At 47.6% G+C, this 20,935-nt stretch overlaps 9 protein-coding genes across 9 annotated transcripts; all 9 read left to right on the plus strand.

The window, feature by feature from the left end:
- Nucleotides 1-221: 221 nt before the first annotated feature.
- EDB93DRAFT_1242082 (uncharacterized protein) lies at nt 222-1,166 on the plus strand (the record flags this gene model as incomplete). The annotated part of the gene is made up of 2 exons (XM_041451966.1): nt 222-339; nt 391-1,166. The coding sequence occupies 2 exons, from the start codon at nt 222-224 to the stop codon at nt 1,164-1,166; spliced, it is 894 nt and encodes a 297-aa protein (XP_041304720.1).
- A 329-nt stretch (nt 1,167-1,495) lies between these two features.
- EDB93DRAFT_1230792 (nucleoside phosphatase family-domain-containing protein) lies at nt 1,496-3,840 on the plus strand. The gene is made up of 3 exons (XM_041451282.1): nt 1,496-1,855; nt 1,911-2,991; nt 3,049-3,840. The coding sequence occupies exons 1-3, from the start codon at nt 1,690-1,692 to the stop codon at nt 3,485-3,487; spliced, it is 1,686 nt and encodes a 561-aa protein (XP_041304721.1). The 5' UTR covers nt 1,496-1,689; the 3' UTR covers nt 3,488-3,840.
- EDB93DRAFT_718137 (uncharacterized protein) lies at nt 3,828-4,327 on the plus strand. Its single transcript, XM_041457202.1, has 3 exons — nt 3,828-3,982; nt 4,058-4,181; nt 4,230-4,327. Exons 1-3 carry the CDS (start codon nt 3,957-3,959, stop codon nt 4,293-4,295), a joined length of 216 nt encoding a protein of 71 aa, XP_041304722.1. The 5' UTR covers nt 3,828-3,956; the 3' UTR covers nt 4,296-4,327.
- Nucleotides 4,328-5,451: 1,124 nt separating this feature from the next.
- Nucleotides 5,452-6,547, plus strand: EDB93DRAFT_717882 (uncharacterized protein). Its single transcript, XM_041457201.1, has 3 exons — nt 5,452-6,016; nt 6,076-6,210; nt 6,265-6,547. The coding sequence occupies exons 1-3, from the start codon at nt 5,545-5,547 to the stop codon at nt 6,360-6,362; spliced, it is 705 nt and encodes a 234-aa protein (XP_041304723.1). The 5' UTR covers nt 5,452-5,544; the 3' UTR covers nt 6,363-6,547.
- A 608-nt stretch (nt 6,548-7,155) lies between these two features.
- On the plus strand, nt 7,156-9,210 carry EDB93DRAFT_718460 (major facilitator superfamily domain-containing protein). Its single transcript, XM_041457203.1, has 6 exons — nt 7,156-7,639; nt 7,695-7,855; nt 7,921-8,055; nt 8,104-8,263; nt 8,318-8,855; nt 8,908-9,210. Exons 1-6 carry the CDS (start codon nt 7,358-7,360, stop codon nt 9,159-9,161), a joined length of 1,530 nt encoding a protein of 509 aa, XP_041304724.1. The 5' UTR covers nt 7,156-7,357; the 3' UTR covers nt 9,162-9,210.
- Nucleotides 9,211-10,827: 1,617 nt separating this feature from the next.
- Nucleotides 10,828-12,637, plus strand: EDB93DRAFT_1253312 (major facilitator superfamily domain-containing protein; the record flags this gene model as incomplete). Its single annotated transcript, XM_041453434.1, has 7 exons — nt 10,828-10,986; nt 11,050-11,115; nt 11,171-11,331; nt 11,389-11,523; nt 11,572-11,731; nt 11,785-12,322; nt 12,375-12,637. 7 exons carry the CDS (start codon nt 10,828-10,830, stop codon nt 12,635-12,637), a joined length of 1,482 nt encoding a protein of 493 aa, XP_041304725.1.
- A 1,342-nt stretch (nt 12,638-13,979) lies between these two features.
- On the plus strand, nt 13,980-14,471 carry EDB93DRAFT_1165001 (uncharacterized protein; the record flags this gene model as incomplete). The annotated part of the gene is made up of 3 exons (XM_041450159.1): nt 13,980-13,996; nt 14,047-14,218; nt 14,283-14,471. Coding segments are annotated over exons 2-3 (200 nt in total), but the record flags the coding sequence as incomplete, so codon positions are not given.
- A 134-nt stretch (nt 14,472-14,605) lies between these two features.
- EDB93DRAFT_1165014 (integral membrane protein DUF6) lies at nt 14,606-16,721 on the plus strand. The gene is made up of 12 exons (XM_041450160.1): nt 14,606-14,646; nt 14,683-14,974; nt 15,031-15,048; nt 15,104-15,135; nt 15,186-15,263; nt 15,320-15,471; nt 15,528-15,654; nt 15,710-15,747; nt 15,803-15,893; nt 15,953-16,046; nt 16,099-16,269; nt 16,322-16,721. Exons 2-12 carry the CDS (start codon nt 14,732-14,734, stop codon nt 16,370-16,372), a joined length of 1,095 nt encoding a protein of 364 aa, XP_041304727.1. The 5' UTR covers nt 14,606-14,646; nt 14,683-14,731; the 3' UTR covers nt 16,373-16,721.
- A 1,751-nt stretch (nt 16,722-18,472) lies between these two features.
- Nucleotides 18,473-20,817, plus strand: EDB93DRAFT_718758 (major facilitator superfamily domain-containing protein). Its single transcript, XM_041457204.1, has 6 exons — nt 18,473-18,951; nt 19,007-19,167; nt 19,225-19,359; nt 19,408-19,567; nt 19,621-20,158; nt 20,211-20,817. Exons 1-6 carry the CDS (start codon nt 18,664-18,666, stop codon nt 20,480-20,482), a joined length of 1,554 nt encoding a protein of 517 aa, XP_041304728.1. The 5' UTR covers nt 18,473-18,663; the 3' UTR covers nt 20,483-20,817.
- The last annotated feature ends 118 nt before the right edge of the window (nt 20,818-20,935 follow it).

Genomic DNA, 20,935 nt, shown 5'->3' on the forward strand with positions numbered 1-20,935 from the left:
TAAACAGTAACTCAACACGTCTAACGACGTCCACTCCGGTCTTCAATAACATTTCAGATCTTGCTGCCCACTATGGGATACCTCAATTTTTGCCCAGTGCACCTCGTACAACTCCTAGTAGACAAGAACCAGGAGAACCATTATCTTCAACACTGTCTGTTGAACATTTCCCATCTACAAACTCACCCGATTTCACCAATTTGTGCTCGAATTACCTGATGATGTTGTCACAAAACCCAGACAACGACGCGACCGGTGTCCAGTTAGAGGACATGGCGCACTCGACGGCTACGCCGTCTGACGCAGAAGCCATCCAGACACTCTTGGATGTCTTCAGTGGTAAGTCATTCACTTCCGCCACACTCACGTGGCTTACACAATCCCTCCTAGCCACACCGGAACTCACCATGTCGAATGACTTGAATGAGTTTCTCACTTCGCCCCTAATCGACTCTCCCTTCGATGATGAGCTGCTCACCACGCCCGCATGTGGCTCCGCGGACAACAATGCGGACATCCTCACGAGTCCGCTTTTGGATGATTTCGGTGGTGACTCGTTCGGCGAACTCCCATCTCTCTTTGATGATTTCAGTACTATTTATCCCCCATGCAAGCCCGCTGAATTCCATCACATCCCCCAACCCAATTTCGATGAATTGTATCAAATGTCCCCCGACACTCCAATGCTCAACACTCCACTCGAATCACCCCTCGACTCGCCTGCCAACCGTCGTCCACCGCAGCGGAAGGTGTCTGTCACTGGCACGCGCAAGAACCTTACGCCGGAGGCCCTTGTCCCTATCGACGCTCCCACGCAGCAGCGTAAATACCTTACCCCGTCAGCGACCTCTCGCAAGGAAGTTCCTGCTGTCTTCGCTCGGAAGCGGGCGCGTGTAACCGCTTTCGGTGACGAGCAAGACGAGCTCACTGAGGATGTGCGCATCGTCCCTTCCATGACTGAGCAGGAGCAGATTGAAGCAAAAAGGCGCCAAAACACAATCGCTGCACGACGAAGTCGCAAGCGCAAACTGGAGTACCAACGCGAGTTGGAGGAGAGTATTGAGCAGTACAAGCGTGAGAGTGAGATCTGGAAATCGAGGGCCATGACTTACCAGGCCCTACTGCGGAGTCATAATGTCGAGTATCCCGAGTTTCCAGACCCATGAATACCACTTCGTCATTCTCTTCGTCGTTCTTTTGATACCGATAGTTCTGGACTTCGATGCTCTGTGTATTCTTATTATGTTCATCATTCCCATTCCCATCCCCCATCCACTGGCGAAGAGCATCGTCGTATCCCCTTCCCATATGTTCAGGATCGCTCTTGATCCTATTTGACCCCACCTTCGTCGTTTTCTTGATTTTTACCCTCTTATCTTCATTACGCGTCACCATCTAGTAGTATTCACGTTCCCCTATGTGCCTAAGGTTGATTACATATGAAATCAAAAGTATCGGTTTCTGCGTCGTCATGTGAATATTGAGGCTATGCCAAAGTTGTACCAAAGTGATCTTGTCATTGAACAACCACGAGTCATTCTAGTACTACTTACCGTCAGGTTTGAGTAAATACTTACACCAGACCAACTCGGCTGCCGACTCGCCATTACACCATTACATCCTTCAGGTCACTCTACGTCCGTCGACCTCAGGCACGAGGCCCGTGCTCGCAGGCTCTCGACAACTGATATGTTTACCACGTCAACGAGCAGCAACTATGAGCGTCTTGAGGGCGGCTTTGGTCCAGGTCGTACGACTAAGATGCTAGCATGGAAAAAGTTCGCAATTGGCGCTGCAGTGCTCATTTCCGTGGTCTGGTTTTTTGGACCGAGATCAAGCATAGAATTGATACCTGGTGCGTCTTGCGATGGTTGTCGTCAAGGAATGCATTTACATATAATGAAACAAAGACTCGCCGATGCCCGGAATAGACGATGCTTATCCCCCAGCTTCACATATACCGACAACAACAGCTCCTTCGAATCCATCAGAGGATAAAATTGACATTCACAAGACTACTACTACCTCGCCACCCTCCAAAACCTCCTTCCCTACCTCCCCTGAAACAGACCCAGACCTCCTCAAAACTGTGCACTGTACTTCCCCGCATTCTCCTTCCCTCCCTCTTGTGCAGTATGCCCTCATGATTGATGCTGGTTCTACTGGCTCGCGCATTCACATCTACAAATTCCACAACTGCGGGCCCTCGCCAACATTTGAGTACGAGGTTTTCCGCATGACTCAACCAGGGCTCTCTTCGTATGCAGGACTTCCAACAGTAGCGGCAGAAAGTCTTGATCCTCTCCTTGACGAAGCCATGAACGTGGTACCAGAATCCCTGCGTGGTTGCACGCCCGTCGCTGTTAAAGCCACCGCTGGGCTTCGACTTCTCGGCGCCCGCCAAAGCGAAGACATTCTCAAAGCAGTGCATGACCACATCTTCTCCAAATATCCCTTCCCGTTCCCCGATAAGGATGGTGTGGTTATCATGGATGGCAAAGACGAGGGCGTTTATGCGTGGATCACTGCGAACTATCTTCTCAATACTATTAGAGGTGATTCGCCCGAGGACGAGCCGCCCTATGCTGTACTCGATTTGGGTGGAGGTTCCACGCAGATTGTGTTCGAACCCCAGTTTGGCGATGAGAAAGGCGATGAGAGTCTTAAGGAGGGCGAGCACAAGTATGAGCTTGAGTTCGGTGGGGCTAAGCGAGTGTTGTACCAGCACTCGTATCTTGGATATGGCCTCAAGAGCGCTCGAGAGAGCGTACATCGCGTCGTCCAATTCATGGATTCTCTGAGGTCTAGCAAGAATGGCGGTAACGATCGGATAAAAATGATTCACAATCCATGCTTGGCTCAGGGGTCGGTGAAAGAGGTGAAGCTTCCTGCGGGGGACGGCGATGCCATGACAGTGACGATGACGGGATCGGATATTGGCAGTTTTGAGGCTTGTAATCGTGTCTTGGAGCTTGTCATGGCAAAGGATGAGTAAGTCCTTTTTATTTTCTATCGATCTCCTTCGTGTTTGTTGATTGCTTATACTAGCGTTTGTGAACTCAAACCTTGCTCTTTCAACGGTGTTTACCAGCCATCACTCCTGGACGCCTTCCCTAACGGAAAAATCCTTCTTCTCTCGTATTTCTTCGATCGGGTCACTCCATTGCTTTTAGCAGGCTCGTCACCAGACCACCCCCAACCCCCCATGTCAATCTCAACATTCGCTACGCTTGCTAAACGGGTCTGCGCAGGACCTACCAGCTGGGAACAGTACTGGGGTGCATATCCCGATATCATGGAGGAACTCGAAGGTCGACCAGAGTGGTGCCTTGATCTCAGTTTCCAGCACGCCTTGCTGGTCCTTGGCTACGAGTTTAGTGATGATCGGGAGGTGCAGCTTGGGAAGCGTATTGAAGGCACAGAACTTGGATGGTGTCTTGGTGCCACGATAGCGATCGTGGGCGGAAATCTACGTTGTCGGGTATAGGTGTGTGCCCAAAAGAACAGTTGAGTGGAGTCGTCATATCACAAAGTAGCAGTGGACTTTTCATTACACGTTCAATATGCAGCGCTCAGCTCTGCAACTGGAACACGTATAATTTATCTGATTCACGTCTGACATTTTGCTATGTCTGCTCTAATTTCATCCAGTCTCGCATGCGCAGACCGTACGCGGGAGGTTTAGGCATAATAATATCTTCCAGATCTTCCAAAGATGAGAACTTGTCTGAGATCCTCTAGGCGACAGTGCGGGTACCGTACCCCGTCATTGACAGGCGGCTATTCCCGGGCGTAATCATGATGAGGTACCGCGTGAACCATTCCAAGTAAACTTCTGATCAGAAAAAGCAGGACTACCGCTGTCCTTCTTATCCACTGTCAGCTAGCCAACGAGCCGGTCAGCGACTACCTCATTCGAACGAGTTCACGAGGTATTATTAACAATTTCTGTTTCGATGTTTTTGTTTGGTCTGATGGTTAGGTCAGTGTGTTCATCGAACTTCATTTACATACCAAATAGTAGTTGTATACGTCAATTACTGATATTCTCGACCAGTCGTATTGTCTGCGGAGCATTTGATCCCTGCGATAGTGTAATCAAGACCATGAATGTTAATGGACAACATACCCAACGCATGCGGTTATACTCCAATTCCGTTCATGATCGCATGCACAGTTGGGTAGGGATACAGAACGTTTTCTCTCGCACTGAGGTTGACGGCATCTAGACCGCTCATTTGCTTTCCCGACCAGCAGACAGATTCCTGGCATGTTTGGGCGATCAGGGCTCCTGAGTCCTGAAAACCTACCCATATCTTCCGCCATGCTCTACTTCGGCAATCTTGTGTGTTGATAGCTTAGCTAGGGAGGTGAGCGTGATGCTGTAAACCCATCTCTGGATCGCACTAAGTGTGCTCACAACAGCCGGGTGTGGGATATGAAGACTGGCCAGGCAGTGGGTCCCCCTTCTCGAGGGCACACCGGACATGTTGTCTGTCGCGATCTCGCAAGATAGCAAACGCATCGTGTTTGGGTCGTCCGACAAGACGATCCGGGTGTGGGATCTGGAATATTTAATCCAGCAGTATCAAACATTTGAAGCACCTACAATATGTTTTTCATCCGACCTGACTCATGCCCTTCATTCCGCCTCCTCCTTTTTCGAAAATACCTTAGCCCCATCCCCATCCTCAACCTCCGAGACAGAGAGCTAGACTTGAGTCGTCTCGCCCATGGCGCATCATGGCACAAGTGTCGCGGATAGTAGGAGCTTGAATTGTCTTCGCGATTGTATCTGTCAGTTGGACTTTGGGCATGTACTTTTGTTAATCGACTTCACTTCCTACAGATTTTACACAATCTATGTTCACCATCTTGCACTTCGTTCGTTCGGTTCTGCTCCGCTCGTTATGATGGCACGGTTGTTTAACTCCTTATTCTTACTTCAGATTGAAATCGGCGGATAGTCTCTTCCCCAACTTCTCCGCTTGCTTGGATTTGGACCACAAGGGTCATTCAAAGGTACGTTTTTTGTGTATTATTGCAGTGGTGAGCAGCATGTCACTTGGATGTTGTAGGTGGAATTGCTGCATGGTTGCGACATTGGATCTTCGGGTACATTCGTGCCTCGTGGGAGCGTGGGCGTGTGAATCATGTGGGTCAACGTTTCAACCAGCGTTAGGCATATGTAATTGGTTTTACTACTTACTGCAATGCGGTTCTCTACTCTAGCATTTATCGCGTTAGTGCTGCGACCTGTCGCTTCCAGCAACGTTGAAGAAGGTATTCGTTCCTACGACAATGAAAGATTAGAGGCCTCCACTGAGGGAGGTATGTCACCCTCTTGTTCTATATGAATACACCCATAGCTACTGTTCTTCAATCATTTATTAATGTCGATTATTATCAACAGCAGCATTGTTTGACAACAATGACAAGTCGTTACACGCTGCAGAAACGTCGGGCGGTCGATTTAATCGCTTCAATCATAAAGGCGCCGACAGGCTCACAGAAACACTTGAATCTTTGTCTGCTTCAGCGCACATGCTGTATGATGGTTTGCACTTTCCAAGTGCGGGGGAGTCTTGGGGGAAAGTCATGGAGCTCGGTTCAAATATCCGAGGGAATGTAGATGAACTCCTCCTACACGCCAATGAATTCTATCCCTCAAAGATGTTGGAGTTCAAGGAGTCTGTGGATAGCGTTTCCAGCACAGCTAAATCGCTGCACCAAGTCGTCAAAAACGCCGCAGAACAACGTAATATTCCTTTCGATTCAGTATTAGAAGAACTTCGAAGTACCTTGCACGGCCTATTCGAAGAGCTTAAAGAGCTGTTCCCGCCACCCGAGGAGGCTCCCGGTCACGAGAATCGTACTCTCATAATCAACACAGTTCTTGATCGCGCGGAGGAGAGTTTTCTACAGGTTGCGGTCAAGTATGGAGCAAGTGAGGAAGTCCTGAAAAATCACACCAGTTCTCTCATGTCCGGTGTTCGACGTATTCTGGCGATCATTGGTCCGTCACGAGTATTGGATCACTCTGAAACGTTCATGATTAAATATTGAATGATACAGGTGACCTCTACGAACAGCACCCCAAGCTTGCGTGGACCCTCTTTTGCTTGGTGATTGGTTCGCTATTTGCGCAGGGGTTTCTTCTTGGCGCAGCCCTCCGCACAATTGGTTTTGGGCGATTGGGACCAATCAAAGGTATGTTTTTATGTGGTTGAGGCGCTGAGCAGCCCATTGATATAATCATTTTAGGATCTCTTGTCGCATGGTTGCAAAGGTGGTTATTTGGCGGGGCTACCCCAGCGGGTAGCTGGTTTGCGATACTCCAGCGCATAGCCATGATGTTGTAAGGATAGCATATCCCTTTACGCACTGACCACGACTTCAGACGAAAACACTCGAAGTAGTCCACGTGTCTCATTTATGCGAAGAGCTTTGAGACGCGCAGGTATATTCCTTTCATTTCCTTTTTACGATCTTGCACTTGTACTCTACACGCCGCATTTCCTTTATCACTCCCCCACGTCATACCCATAAACAACATTGATGTTATTTGATCTTGATGGGATTGCACTCGCAAAACAGTTTAGGGCTGCACGATGATTCTATTTCCTTTCGACTAACTTGAAGTACAAACATGAAGTAAATAAATGAAGGAGAGGTTAAAGAAAGAGGTATGAAAAATTAGTGTGTAGGAGGGGATATCAATACTCGGGTGGATGTTTTATCTTGTAGCGTTGAGCATTATTTCTGATCCAGATTCGAACCTAGTTAAACTTGGCAGTCCGTCTATCGATACCTCACACATAGACGGGCTGGTCACTGGTCTAGATCTAGATTCGTTGGACTTGCGGGCGAAAGTATTTTCCTTTCTTAGATCCGTCACGAGCTGATCACCTGCCCAGAAGCGGAGGATGTGTGTTTTGGCAGGCGAGGACGGTCAAACTAGTGCGATCTGGGACGACGATGGAAAATTATCGGGACTGTCGGAGTAGGTAAAGCTGTCGAAGGCGTGGCTTCGTTGAGATGCCGATGCTTTTTGAGCGGTACGAGTGTGCTGCACAGAGCTCAGACGACTCGCTAATCCTGCGGAGTGCTGCTGAGTGTTACCGAGCGGGATTCGAAATATCTCTCCAGTCGAAGCCTGAGGGAGATCAGCTACTAGCCTCAAACTCATGATGTGGTATAGTTATTCCTTTTTCGACTCATCAAAAGCGTCACGCCTGCCGATGATAACTCTTCTGGATCACCTACTGGTCGGAAACCGCCTCATCGGAACGAGCTCACCGTGACGTAGCACAATGAGCTGGATCTTTCATCCGAGTTGTTCGCTCCTACTACCGTCATGATTGCGCTGCAGGATGACGAAGAGACACTTCTTTTGCAACGACCAGAGCAGCTAACCGCTAAGACACCTCTGCCCTGGGATCAGTTTTGGATTGTACTGTTGTTGGAGATGCCAGATCTTCTTTCTTCTAGGACCCTTGCCCCGTTTATTCCCCAAGTGCGTATATTCCCGTTGCTCGAACTTATATCTGACCGCAACTGGAACTTTATCAAGCTCATCAGAGACATCGGAGTGACTCGTGGAGACGAATCCCAGGTTGGTCACTATGTCGGCATCCTTGTAAGCACGTCTTAATCGTCACTTCCCCTTCATTCGTTCCTGATATTCTCCGGAGGAATCATCATACTATGCAGCTCACGCACTGACTATCTTTCATTGGAGCCAACTGTCCGACCACATCGGGCGGAAGCCTGTAATCCTGACAGCTTTATTAGCACTTATTGTTTCGATATTTTGGTTTGGGCTGTCGAAGACCTTCCTTGGTCTGGTGGTTAGGTGAGCGTGTTCATTCAAATATCAAATAGCAGTTGTGACAATCGATTACTGATATTCCTGATCAGTCGTGTTGTCTGCGGAGCATTTGATCCGAGCGTTGGTGTCGTCAAGAGCTTGCTGATGGACATCACCGATGCAACCAATATGCCTAACGCATACAATTATATGCCAATTCCATTGATGATCGCAGGCACAGTCGGGTAGGTATACAGTACATTTTCTCTCGCACTGAGGTTGACGACATCTAGACCACTCATTGGGGGATCGCTCTCCCGACCAGCAGACAGATTCCCTGACACCTTCGGGCGATCGGAATTCCTGAAAACCCACCCATATCTTCTGCCATGCTTTACCTCGGCATTCTTTATATCGATAGCTTGGCTAGTTGCGTGTTTCTGTCTTAAAGAGGTGAGTGTGATGCTGAAAATCCATTTCTGGATCACACTAAAGCGTGGCCACCAGAGCGTTTCTACAAGGACGCCGATTTGGGAGTTAATTAAAGGAAGATTATCGCGACAGTCATATTCAAAACCTCGCCGGCCATCGAGCGATGTTATAGTTGATCCTGGGGAAGTGAATCCTGGAGAAGCCCAATCAAAGCCACTCCCGCTACGTGACTTGCTGACCTCGAGAGTGTTGAGCATAACGGCAAGTTATGCCACCACAGGCCTGCTTCAAATGGCGTTGAGTTCAATCCTACCTATTTTCTATGCGACGTCGATTGAACTTGGCGGTCTTTCCCTCGACCCTCCTCGCATCGGCGCTTTACTTGCGGCATCAGGTGTCACACACGGCATGTTTCAACTACTGTTCTACGCTCGTTTACACGATCGCTTCGGTGCAGGAGCTCTACATTTCACCGGTGTTAGCTCTAGCATACCTATCATCATTTTATTTCCGGTAAGTAATGCTCTGGCTCGAGCTTATGGGATAGGTATGGTGGTATGGCTGTGCGTTGCCGTCCAGCTTATGCTGAAGACTAGCCTGGTCATGTGCTACCGTATGTAGATCCAGCACTTCCTGCATTCTGCTGAACTGAGAACAACTCACAGCTTGTATGGCATTATTCGTCAGAGCAGCTGCTCCCAACCGCGCTTCGCTTGGTGCAACCAATGGACTCACCCAGATGGTTGCCGCAGTAGCAAGAATCTTTGGCCCGGCGTCTGCAGCTTCGGTTTTCTCTTATTCATCGCAGAAAGGGCATGATGCGTGGTTGATCTACTACTTCTTGTTCGCAATTGCATTTCTCGCAGTAGGTGCGGTTCTATTGCTTCCCCGTGATCCTAGTGTATGGGAAGATCGCTGATAGTGTTATCGCAAATGACTACGTATGATCTAGTGTAAAGGGCAGTACTGGCAAAACTGTAGGCTATGTAGAACATGTGTAGGACATTCTCGACTCACTAAGGAGGGTTCCGATTCTCTACAAATCCATCTGTAAGAAACAGGCCGTCATGTGGTTTCAAAACTGTACATGTACATGTATAGCGGGCTCCTTTTATTCTGCCGTGATTCTGTCTTCGCTTGGAAGTAGTCAACGATGATTTGGGAGGTGACCGACTATAGAAACAAAAGACGTTCTCGAATGTGAAACTGCAATCCATTAGCGGACTAGTAAGAGAACGAGAATAGACAACGGGACAACCTTGTGCAAGTAAACGTTCCATAGCTGAGATAACATGTTAATAGAAATGCTATGTGGGCAGCGGGCTCGGACATCAAGACTACATAAGAATGAACCACAGAATTTCGCTATCCACACATGGAAGAGACATAAGGTGACAGAGCAGGCAGACGGGAACCATGCAAGTTGGAAAAATTGGTGTCACGGTCAGAGTGAAGTGCACAAGCGAGGCTTTCAGTCTGGGCGGTGGGTTAACCCCTCGAATAAATGCTGCAGGTCTTGACATGAGTGCAAACGAGTGTTAAAAAATGACAAAAAAAATGCAAATGGAACATTCAGACCTGGGGCGTCAGAAGCGCTACGATAATATTAGTCGACATGAGTCACATCCGTAGACGTAAATTTGTGGGCGCTCTTGAGCAGTTGTGTAAGTAGTGAGAACAAGGGAAAAAATAGTGACCCAATCTGTGTAAAAGTGAGCTGAGGTGAGCTGTGATTCCCACATTAGTAAAAGTAAATGCGACGTAGCGAAGTCAGATCCCCAAATTGTAAGAGCCGCGAGGCAACGCATCCCCATGAGCACAAGTGCGAGCATCTGAATCGTGTCAATGCAGGGGTGAGTGTCAGTGTGAGCGTCTGCGTCCACGTACGCAAGGCGGTGAGTGTTAGGGTAGTACTCTCGTTCGCCACAGGCACAAGGTGTCATGGTGGATCTCCCCCTTATCAGGTTCTCTGGTAAGAAGACTGAAGCCCAACAAAAGTTCATCATAACGGTGAACTTCCTACACGTAAAACAGTGCCATAGCACCTTAGAGTGCTATCTAGCTTCCCTGCCGATCTTGCTGTCATTGCATGCAGATGCATGAATCTAAACCCATCAGAGCTCATCGGTGTTTGTAGCAGAAAAGAAATCCGAAAGGCGGAACTTGACGGAGTGTAGTCTGAACATTATGCGGTATTAGTAAGGAGAGAAGCCACGTGCCGCCGCCACAGCTGCTGCGTCGTACTTGGTTTCCGAGTAGAATTCGTCTGTAACACCATCTTCATCTAGTGTCGTCGTTCGATGCCTATTCAATTTCACCTCGGACCTTAAGGCTATGAGGGTTCAAGTTAGCCAGCTAGGTTACAGTATGGTGGTACCTATCTCAGGGCGGCGCCATACTGGCGGGGTGCCACAGCCTTAGCTAACGAGATGCGCCGGTATGATCTTTATGCCAAATCAACCAGAAGAAGCGCTCTTATTGTAGCCTCATGCCTTATCCTACTAGCCAACAAGCCACCTTATCAACAGGATTTCACATAGTATTATGTGTTGCGTCTTTCATTCCACTTGTTCCCTCATACCACTATGATTGCGCGGCAGGATGACGAGGAGACACCTCTCCTGCATCGAGCGGAGCAGCCAACGACCAAGACACCCCTGCCCTGGGATCAATTTTGGATCGTACTGTTATTGGAAATGCCAGATCTTGTTACTTCTCATACCCTTGCCCCGTTTATTCCCCAAGTGAGTACATTTCCTTTGCTTGGAATTATATGTGACTAAAATTTGAGTTGGAACTTTGTCAAGCTCATTAGAGATATTGGAGTGACAAACGGAGACGAATCCCAGGTTGGTCACTATGCCGGCATTCTTGTGAGCATGTCTTCATCGTTCTTGCCATTGTATTCGTTCCTGATATTATCTCGAGCAATCATCATACTATGTAGCCCACGCACTGACTGTTTTTCATTGGAGTCAACTGTCTGATCATATCGGGCGGAAGCCTGTAATGCTGATAGCATTGTCAGCACTATCTGTTTCGATGTTTTCGTTTGGGCTGTCGAAGACATTCCTTGGTCTGGTAGTTAGGTGAGTGTGTTCATCAGATGGTAGTTGTGACCATTGATTACTGATATTGTTGACCAGTCGTGTTGTCTGTGGAGCATTTGATCCGAGCATGAGTGTCGTCAAGAGCGTGCTGATGGACATTACCGACGCAACCAATATGCCCAACGCATACAATTATGTGCCACTTTCGTGGATGATCGCAAACGCAGTTGGGTAGGGATACAGTACATTTTCTCTCGTACTGAGGTTGACGGCATCTAGACCACTCATTGGGGGATCGCTCTCCCGACCAGCGGACAGATTCCCTGACATCTTCGGGCGATCAGAGCTCCTGAAAACCCACCCATATCTTCTGCCATGCTCTATTTCGGCTTTTTTCATATTGATAGCTTGGCTAGTCACATACTTCTGTCTCAAAGAGGTGAGCGTGAATCTGTAAACCCATCTCTGGATCACACTAAGCGTGGTCCCAAGAGCGTTTCTACAAGGACCCCGCTTTGGGAGCTAATCAAAGGAGGATTCCTGCGACAGTCATATTCAAAGCCTCATCAGACATCGAGCAGTATTATAGTTGATCCTGGGGAAACGAATTCCGGAGAAGTCCAAGCAAAGCCGCTTCCGCTGCGTGACTTGCTGACCTCGAGAGTGTTGAGCATAACGGCAAGTTATGCCACTACAGGCCTGCTTCAAACATCGTTTATTTTGGTCCAACCTCTTTTTTTTGCGACATCGATTGAACTTGGCGGTCTTTCCCTCGACCCTCCTCGCATCGGCGCTTTACTTGCGGTACAAAGCGTCGCACATGGGATATGTCAGCTACTTTTCTTCGCCCGTTTACATCATCGCTTCGGCGCAGGAGCTGTGCATTTAACCGGTGTTAGCCTCGGCATACCCATCGTCATTTTATTTCCAGTGATTAATGCTCTAGCTCGAGCCTATGGGATAGGTATGGCGGTGTGGCTGTGCGTCGCCATCCAGCTTATGCTAACGGCTAGCCTGTTCATGTGCTACTGTATGTCGATCCAGCACTTCTTGCATTCCGCTGAACTGAAAGCAACTCAAAGCTTGTATGGCATTATTCATCAGAGCAGCTGCGCCCAATCGCGCCTCGGTCGGAGCTACCAATGGAATTACCCAGACGGTTGTCGCACTAGCAAGAATCTTTGGCCCGGCGTCTGCAGCTTCGGTCTTCTCTTATTCATTGCAGGAACGGCATGATGCGTGGTTGTTATATTACTTCTTGATCGCAATTGCATTTCTCGCAGTGGGTACTGCTCTATTGATTCCCCGTGATCCTAGTGTATGGGAAGATCGCTATCGCGAATGACCCAGCGTAGGGAGGGAACTGGCAAAACTCTAGGCTACTATCGGTTATCACAACTTCGTACGGCCGCTGGTTCGGATACTTAGTTTGCAATATCTCGCTCAACTCTGCTTCGAATCATATTCTGCTCTACGGTCTACCACATATCATTGTACACTTGTAATATACTATTGCGAAGTTGAATCTTTGAAATTAGTCAAGGAATGATTGAGATCCTTGTTGAGATGTGATGGAGCCAAAAATCACGTCTGGCTGTCACCAATTGGATTAGGTACGAGGCACGAGCACGTGATACGAATAAGGTCTATGTGTGTTAGTACGAGCATAACAACACGCATGCATTCAGGTTAGCTTTTCTACCTTTGGTGTTCAGATATGAAGTGGAACAAATGTAAACAGATTATTGTGATCAGGATGGTGCGTCACAGCCGTCGACTCGAATGTTTATTGATTTGTCTCAGAGCATCACTTTTGTATGCTGCGACAAGTTGCTTTTCCAGACGACGATTTAAAGCTGATGATATGAAGGATTGTTGCGGCGATCCCTGATCCGTTAGCTGGACCTAAAGGTGTTCGAATGATGCTTTTCATTCGTAGTATCATTGGGTGCGTGCTGATATACTTGTACGGCCTCGAACTTGTTAATGATCTGTGCCCAGGTTTTTCGGGTTAGCTGGCATGTACTGGTCACTCTAGTACTTGTCTGTTGCAGATGCGACGGTCTTGGTGTTTTTAACACCTCTCACGGCAGCGGTGGCTGGATCTGTATTTTTGAAGGAGAGCTACTCCGTCAAGCAAGCTGTGACGGGAGGTGAGAGTTATGATTTGCCTTTTATAGGTTATGATTAATTTTCAGCCTACTCGGTGTTGTCCTCATAGGCAGGCCCGCATTCCTATTTGGCCCCCTGAATGCTATTCCTCAAGGACTCCCAGACGTGGCATTTGCGCAAAGGCTGGCGGGTGTTGGGTGGGCACTCCATCCTGTCCCGCTTAACTTACAATTTATCTATTTCCGGCAGAGCGCGTATGGTTTGCGTGCTTGGAATTACTGGAGCATGTACGTATTGTTATGAAGTCTCTGAGCTCTCGTGGTAATGACCGCTTTAATGGTTTTGATAGATACCTTGATTCGTGCAATTGGGATTCGGGAAACGCGCTCACCCGATGCATGTAATGAGATACTTTTCATCATGGTGCACAATTATATCATCTTTGGGGTGTGTCAATGTATCGCTGCATTTTACGTGTCAATTTATCATCTGTAACAGGATGGTTGTCTTCGATATTCCCGTTGTATATCCTACATCATGAATGTGGATGCCTCTTCTGCTCATGGTTAATGTCTTCGGCTTTGCAGCGCAGGTGCGCATACCAACTTGAACGACGCTACATTTGCTTACTGGTAATTTTAGACTCTTTTGACGATGGGACTACGGCGAGAAACTTTGTCACGTGGTGTCACTGGAATGTATGCTCAGTTGGTTTTTGCTGTGGTGCTCGAACGCCTATTCTTCGGAGTTATATCGTTTTTACTGTCAGTTCTTGGTGCCGCTGTCATCATGTCTTCTTCTCTATGTCATCGTGGGTGTGGTCACTATGCTTGTTGTTATCAAATTTCTGTGCTAATGTAGATTTCACCCACCAGATGAAAAAAAAAAACAGAAGCATCATCAAGACAGTGCCGCTGACAATACTGCAATATAAATTTGTGTGCCCTTGCCCACCATTGATGTCTTGCACTCTTCAAAAAATACTTCAGCAGTTGTACATACCACGACCATTGTCATGTTTCTCATTCAAGTTTCACTATCTGCAATTTACAAAACATGAATGTGCACCACCAGGAATACCGTTTTCTGAGTTGATGGACTCCTGTCTAGTGCTAAATTCGAGGGTGGTCCGATTCTACTCCGTCCCTTGAACTAAAAATAGTGCTCGGAAGGCCGGTAGCTAAATTTGGATTGCCAACTTTTTGTTGCCAAATATCCCGGTACGATTTTAATATCACTTGACTCGAGCGGTTACACATATATAAGCATTACATTTACTAGTAGTGCGACGTTCACAGGCTGAACTCGGCGAAGACGAAGCTCAAAAATGATCAACAGCAAGTCTCCTCTCGTTCACACCACTGTAGTTCATGACTATGGTTCTACACCATACACTTCTGCCAGCACGTCCCAAGATGATGGAGCAATCAATAGACGACTCAAGGTCCAAGGGTTCATCGCCAATAATGCCGGGATGCTATACATTATAGCTTCCCAGTTTTTTTTCGCTCTCATGAATCTGTCGGTGAAGATGTTGAACAGCTTGGAGCCTCCGGTGCACGCATTTGAAGTTAGCTTTGTTTCTTTATCTCTATTCCCCGAATGGAATGAATGTCAACACAACAGGTTATTGTAGTCAGGATGGTGCGTCAAAGTATTTTGATGCACTGCTCTCATTTGAATATCGATTCGTCCTCAGGGTATCACATTCACGTGCTGTGTGATATACATGTATGTCGTTGCTTTTCAGATAATAATACCCTGCGATTGACGACATGAAGGGTTGTCACAAAGGTCCCTGATCCAATCTTTGGCCCCAGAGGTGTTCGAATGCTATTGATAATCCGTGGGATCACCGGGTGGGCATTTATCTGCACGCATAACCTCAATTTTTGGTGATCGTTTCATTGCTCAGGTTTTTTGGATTATGTGGACTGTATATGTCGCTTCAGTATCTATCTGTTGCAGATGCGACAGTCCTGACTTTCTTGACACCTCTTACAACGGCGATCACTGGGTGCCTCCTCCTTAGGGAGGGCTACTCCGTCATTCAAGCTGTCGCGGGAGGTGAGAGTTATGCTCTGACTCCTCTTGTCTATGGATACTTAGAGAGATGTTACTAGTTTTCAGCTTACTTGGTGTTGTCCTCATCGCTCGCCCCCCATTTCTATTCAAGTTCGTGCCAGGCGCTAATCCCGACGGATCCTACTTCTCGGATACAACTCCGGTGCAAAGGCTTGCTGGCATTGGGTGAATATTGTTGTTTGTACACCGTTCCCCCATTTTACCATTCGATGTTCTATAGCGCAGGTATGATCGGTGTTGTTGGAGCCACTGGGGCATGTATGTATTGTGATTGACCTTGTCATGGTAAGGACTACTAAAACGGTTTTAAAAGATACATCGATTCGCGCAATTGGGAAGCGAGCTCATCCGATGCATGTAATGACATTCTTTTCCTTGTGGTGCACCATCATCGCATATTTGGGGTTCGCACATACATCCATGCATATTTAACTGTTGCATTGATCATTCGCTCATGTAACAGGATGGTCGTCTTCGAGATTCCTGTTGTATATCCTAGATCATGGAGATGGTCACTTCTTTTGCTCATGATTGGTGTCTTTGGCTTCCTAGCACAGGTCAGTCACTAGTGATCCTCCATTGTCTGCATGTAATTCACTACCTTTCCAGGCTCTCTTGACATTGGGGTTGCGGCGAGAAACTGTATCACGCGGTTCTACTGGGGTGTATATCCAGATAATTTTTGCTGTAGTGCTTGAACGCCTAATCTTCGGAGTTGTGCCGTCTTTACTGTCAGTTATCGGGGCCGCTATCATTGTGTCTTGTGCTGTCTGTGTCGTTGTGCGTGATATCGTGTTCTGTTCCATGACTCACTTACTCATCTTACTACCAGTCGACAAAGCCAGTACCTACCCCTGCCAATACCGTTGACAGTACGGCGTAACATATCGGAACTCTTGAACTTTCGCAGGTCCATATAAAGCCTGTAATTGCTCTCATACTCTTGTAGCGTTTTTAATTTTTTGCGTTCGTTCATCTACCTTCAGACAAAAGTCTGAACGCCGAGATTGACGACATCACTTACTAGTTCTCACTTATCTGCTAAATGCAGTCTGCGCATCAGGAAACCCACTGCTGGGCCAAGTGACTTGTAGCAACGCGTAGCGCAGCGCTTCTTTTGAACCGACTGTGGTAGCCTCATCAGCAAATCATCGAGTGCCTTTTTTGTACCTTAAATTATTTAAAAATACCAGGGGACATTGACGGGGACGGTTCGGTTGGTGCAGAAAAAGGAAAGCCTATGTGTGACCTTTATACAGCAGGAAGATTTTGGAATTTTGTAGACTCCTCACTTGCAAGCGCTCGTAAGGCTGCGAAGGAGCAGGTGGTCTAGCATATGAGAAAGCATATAGCAAGTAGGTTTCTTGTTATCATACCTTGCGCTTTGTCACTGATTATTGGGTAGCATCCTTGTCCAGTATCTACAACACGATCTTTCTGATTTCCCTGGAAATACCAAAGTTCCAGCGTTTCTCTCCACCAACCGCCCCCAGTAGCAATTAACAGTCTCGACTATTCAGAACCAACTCCTCTGCAAATTGGAACCACACCTAAAACGCTCGTTCATACTCTGGCTTCCGCATATTTAGATAAATCGATATTTTCTAAACCGTATTAATCTTGCCAGTATGATACTGTATCTACTATCCGCCAGTAATGCAATGTTTCGTGGACCTACTTTTGGGACTGGCAGTTGGTAGCCGTAGTAGTGTAGCAAAAAAGAAAATCTGAAAGAAGGCACCGGAGCCGGAGTATCTAGTTATGTGGTATAAGGAGAAAGGCCACGCCAGGGTTGCGTCTTACTTCGCTTCCGGATAGAATACAACTTCATGTACGTCTGTATGTGCAGGTGAACGTTCCATAGCCTGAGATAACATGTCAATAGAAATCCTTTGCGGGTAGCGGGCCCGGACATCAATACTACATAAGAATGAACCACAGAATTCCGCTATCCACACATGGAAGAGACATAAAGCGACAAAGCAGGCAGACGGGAACCATGCAAGTTGGAAAAATTGGTGTCACAGTCAGAGTGAAGTGCCAAGCGAGACGTTTTCACAGAGCAGTCTGGGCGGTGGGTTGACCCCTCGAACAAATGCTGCAGGTCTTGACATGAGTGCAAACAAATGTTGAAAAATGACAAAAAAAACGCAAAGGGAAAATTCAGACCTGGGGCCCATCAGCGGCGCTACGAAAATAGTCGACATTCGTCTCCGTAGACGTAAATTTGTGGGCGCTCTTGTGCAGTTGTGTAAGTAGTGAGAACGAAGGAAAAAATAGTGACCCAATCTGTGTAAAAGTGAGCTAAGGTGAGCTGTGATTCCCACCTTAGTAAAAGTAAATGCGACGCAGCGAAGTCAGATCCCCATAGGAGCCGCGAGGCATCCCCATGAGCACAAGTGCAAGCATCGTGTCACTGTCAATGCAGGGGTGAGTGTCAGTGTGAGCGTCTGCGTCCATGCAGGCCCATTTGGGTTCACAAAAGTGCAGGAATCCACGTACGCAAGGCGGCAAGTGTTGAGTCTCATTCGCCACAGGCACAAGGTGTCATGGATCTCCTCCTTATCAGGTTCTCTGGCCCGGGTAAGAAGCCCAACGACCAACGAGAGTTCATCACGAGGGTGAACTTCCTACACGTAAAACAGTACCATAGCACCTTAGAGTCCCTGCCGAACTTGCTGTCATTGCATGCGGATGCCATGGATCTAGACCCATCAGAGCTTACCGGTGTTTGTAGCAGAAAAGAATTGGAAGGCGGAACTTGCCGGAGTGTAAGTCTGAGAGTCATGTAGTAAGAGAGAACCGCACAGCCGCTGCGTCGTACTTGGTTTCCGGGTAGAATTCGTCTGTAACACCATCCTCATCTAGCGTCGTCTTTCTATGTCTATTCAATCTCACCTCGCCCGGGCTCAGACCTTAAGGCCATGAGGGTTCAAGTTAGCCAGCTAGGTTATAGTGTGGTGGTACCTATCTCAGGGCGGCGCCATACTGGCGGGGTGCCACAGCCTTAGCTAATGATGCGCTGGTATGATCTTTAATACCAAATCAACCAGAAGAAGCGCTCTCATTGTAGCCTCATGCCTTATCCTACTAGTCAACAAGCCACCTTATCAACAGGATTTCACGTAGTATTATGTGTTACGTCTTTCATTCAACTCGTTCCCTCATACCACCATGATTGCGCGGCAGGATGACGAGGAGATACCTTTTCTGCATCGAGCGGAGCAGCCAACGACCAAGACACCCCTGCCCTGGGATCAATTTTGGATCGTACTGTTATTGGAAATGCCAGATCTTGTTTCTTCTCATACCCTTACCCCGTTTATTCCCCAAGTGAGTACATTTCCTTTGCTTGGAATTATATGTGACCAAAATTTGAATTGGAACTTTGTCAAGCTCATTAGAGATATTGGAGTGACGAACGGAGACGAATCCCAAGTTGGTCACTATGTCGGCATCCTTGTGAGCATGTCTTCGTCGTTTTTGCCATTGTATTCGTTCCTGATAACATCTCGAGCAATCATCATACTATGTAGCTCACGCACTGACTGTTTTCCATTGGAGTCAGCTGTCTGATCATATCGGGCGGAAGCCTGTAATGCTGATAGCATTGTCAGCACTATCTGTTTCGATGTTTTCGTTTGGGTTGTCGAAGACATTCCTTGGTCTGGTGGTTAGGTGAGCGTGTTCATCAGACGGTAGTTGTGACCATTGATTACTGATATTCTTGACTAGTCGTGTTGTCTGTGGAGCATTTGATCCGAGCATTGGTGTCATCAAGAGCGTGCTGATGGACATTACCGACGCAACCAATATGCCCAACGCATACAACTACATGCCACTTACGTGGATGACTGCAAACGCAGTTGGGTAGGGATACAGTACATGTTCTCTCGCACCGAGGTTGACGGCATTTAGACCACTCATTGGGGGCTCGCTCTCCCGACCAGCAGACAGATTTCCTGACATCTTCGGGCGATCAGAACTCCTGAAAACCTACCCATATCTTCTGCCATGCTCTGTTTCGGCATTTTTCACACTGATAGCTTGGCTAGCCACGTATTTCTGCCTCAAGGAGGTGAGTGTGATGCTGTAAACCCATCTCTGGACCATACTAAGCGTGGTCACAAGAGCGTTTCTACAAGGACGCCGCTTTGGAAGCTAATAAAAAGAAGATTCCTGCGACAGTCATATTCAAAGCCTCACCGGACATCGAGCAGTATTATAGTTGATCCTGGGGAAGCGAATTCCGGAGAAGTTCAATCAAAGCCGCTTCCGCTGCGTGACTTGCTAACCTCGAGAGTGTTGAGCATAACAGCAAATTACGCCACTACAGGCCTGCTTCAAGCAGCGTTTGCTTTGGTCCAACCTCTTTTTTTTGCGACATCGATTGAACTTGGCGGTCTTTCCCTCGACCCTCCTCGCATCGGCGCTTTACTTGCGGCACAAAGCGTCGCACATGGTATATGTCAGCTACTTTTCTTCACCCGTTTACATGATCGCTTCGGCGCAGGAGCTGTATATTTCACCGGCGTTAGCTTCGGCATACCCATCGTCATTTTATTTCCAGTGATCAATGCTCTAGCTCGAGCCTATGGGATAGGTATGGCGGTGTGGCTGTGCGTCGCCGTCCAGTTTATACTGAAGACTAGCCTGTTCATGTGCTACTGTATGTCGATACAGCACTTCCTGCATTCTGCTGAACTGAAAACATCCCAAAGCTTGTCTGGCATTATTCGTCAGAACAGCTGCACCCAATCGCGCCTCGGTCGGAGCTACCAGTGGAATTATCCAGACAGTTGCTGCACTAGCCAAAATCTTTGGCCCGGCGTCTGCAGCTTCGGTCTTCTCTTATTCATTGCAGGAAGGGCATAATACGTGGTTGATATATTACTTCTTGATCGCAATCGCATTTCTCGCAGTCGGTGCTGCTCTATTGCTTCCCCGTGATCCTAGTGTATGGGAAGATCACCGAGCATATCATTGCGAATGACCCAGCGTAGGGAGGGAACTGGCAAAACTGTAGGCTACTATCGGCTATCACGACTTCGTACGACCGCTGGTTCGGATACATACTTTGTAATATCTCACTCAACTCTGCTTCGAATCGTATTCTGCCCTACCACATATCATTGTACACTATTGCGAAGTTGAATCTTTGAAATCGGTGTGATGGAGCTAAATTAGCTCTCGACAAAAGTGCGATCAACTTGACCAATGCAATGTATCAAGTCGACAACATGTAATGTTTTTACCATGCGATGAGTGTCGTTGAAGATTACTCGATATCAGCTATTTTAGCCGTTTTGGCCATGTCCCTGAGCTCACCGGTGTTAGTTATGTGGTAAAGTATTGGTAAGGCCACGCCCTGCACAGCCGTTGCATCCTACTTCATTTCCGGGTAGAATTCCAATTCATGTGCGTCTATAACACCATCCTCATCTAG

The sequence above is a fragment of the Suillus bovinus genome, assembly GCF_016758785.1.
Source record: "Suillus bovinus strain UH-Sbo-P2 chromosome Unknown EDB93scaffold_57, whole genome shotgun sequence".
Taxonomy (NCBI): domain Eukaryota; kingdom Fungi; phylum Basidiomycota; class Agaricomycetes; order Boletales; family Suillaceae; genus Suillus; species Suillus bovinus.

Coding starts and splice junctions, on each gene's coding strand:
- EDB93DRAFT_1230792 (XM_041451282.1), top strand. CDS start 1,690: ATGTTTACCACGTCAACGAGCAGCAACTATGAGCGTCTTGAGGGCGGC. Junction 1,856..1,910: donor AAGCATAGAATTGATACCTG/GTGCGTCTTGCG, acceptor AATGAAACAAAG/ACTCGCCGATGCCCGGAATA. Junction 2,992..3,048: donor CTTGTCATGGCAAAGGATGA/GTAAGTCCTTTT, acceptor TGCTTATACTAG/CGTTTGTGAACTCAAACCTT.
- EDB93DRAFT_718137 (XM_041457202.1), top strand. CDS start 3,957: ATGTTTTTGTTTGGTCTGATGGTTAG. Junction 3,983..4,057: donor TTGTTTGGTCTGATGGTTAG/GTCAGTGTGTTC, acceptor ATTCTCGACCAG/TCGTATTGTCTGCGGAGCAT. Junction 4,182..4,229: donor ATGATCGCATGCACAGTTGG/GTAGGGATACAG, acceptor GACGGCATCTAG/ACCGCTCATTTGCTTTCCCG.
- EDB93DRAFT_717882 (XM_041457201.1), top strand. CDS start 5,545: ATGCTGTATGATGGTTTGCACTTTCCAAGTGCGGGGGAGTCTTGGGGG. Junction 6,017..6,075: donor ACGTATTCTGGCGATCATTG/GTCCGTCACGAG, acceptor TGAATGATACAG/GTGACCTCTACGAACAGCAC. Junction 6,211..6,264: donor GCGATTGGGACCAATCAAAG/GTATGTTTTTAT, acceptor TAATCATTTTAG/GATCTCTTGTCGCATGGTTG.
- EDB93DRAFT_718460 (XM_041457203.1), top strand. CDS start 7,358: ATGATTGCGCTGCAGGATGACGAAGAGACACTTCTTTTGCAACGACCA. Junction 7,640..7,694: donor GTCACTATGTCGGCATCCTT/GTAAGCACGTCT, acceptor TATTCTCCGGAG/GAATCATCATACTATGCAGC. Junction 7,856..7,920: donor TTCCTTGGTCTGGTGGTTAG/GTGAGCGTGTTC, acceptor ATTCCTGATCAG/TCGTGTTGTCTGCGGAGCAT.
- EDB93DRAFT_1165014 (XM_041450160.1), top strand. CDS start 14,732: ATGATCAACAGCAAGTCTCCTCTCGTTCACACCACTGTAGTTCATGAC. Junction 15,264..15,319: donor ATAATCCGTGGGATCACCGG/GTGGGCATTTAT, acceptor TTCATTGCTCAG/GTTTTTTGGATTATGTGGAC. Junction 15,472..15,527: donor CATTCAAGCTGTCGCGGGAG/GTGAGAGTTATG, acceptor AGATGTTACTAG/TTTTCAGCTTACTTGGTGTT.
- EDB93DRAFT_718758 (XM_041457204.1), top strand. CDS start 18,664: ATGATTGCGCGGCAGGATGACGAGGAGATACCTTTTCTGCATCGAGCG. Junction 19,168..19,224: donor TTCCTTGGTCTGGTGGTTAG/GTGAGCGTGTTC, acceptor ATTCTTGACTAG/TCGTGTTGTCTGTGGAGCAT. Junction 19,360..19,407: donor ATGACTGCAAACGCAGTTGG/GTAGGGATACAG, acceptor GACGGCATTTAG/ACCACTCATTGGGGGCTCGC.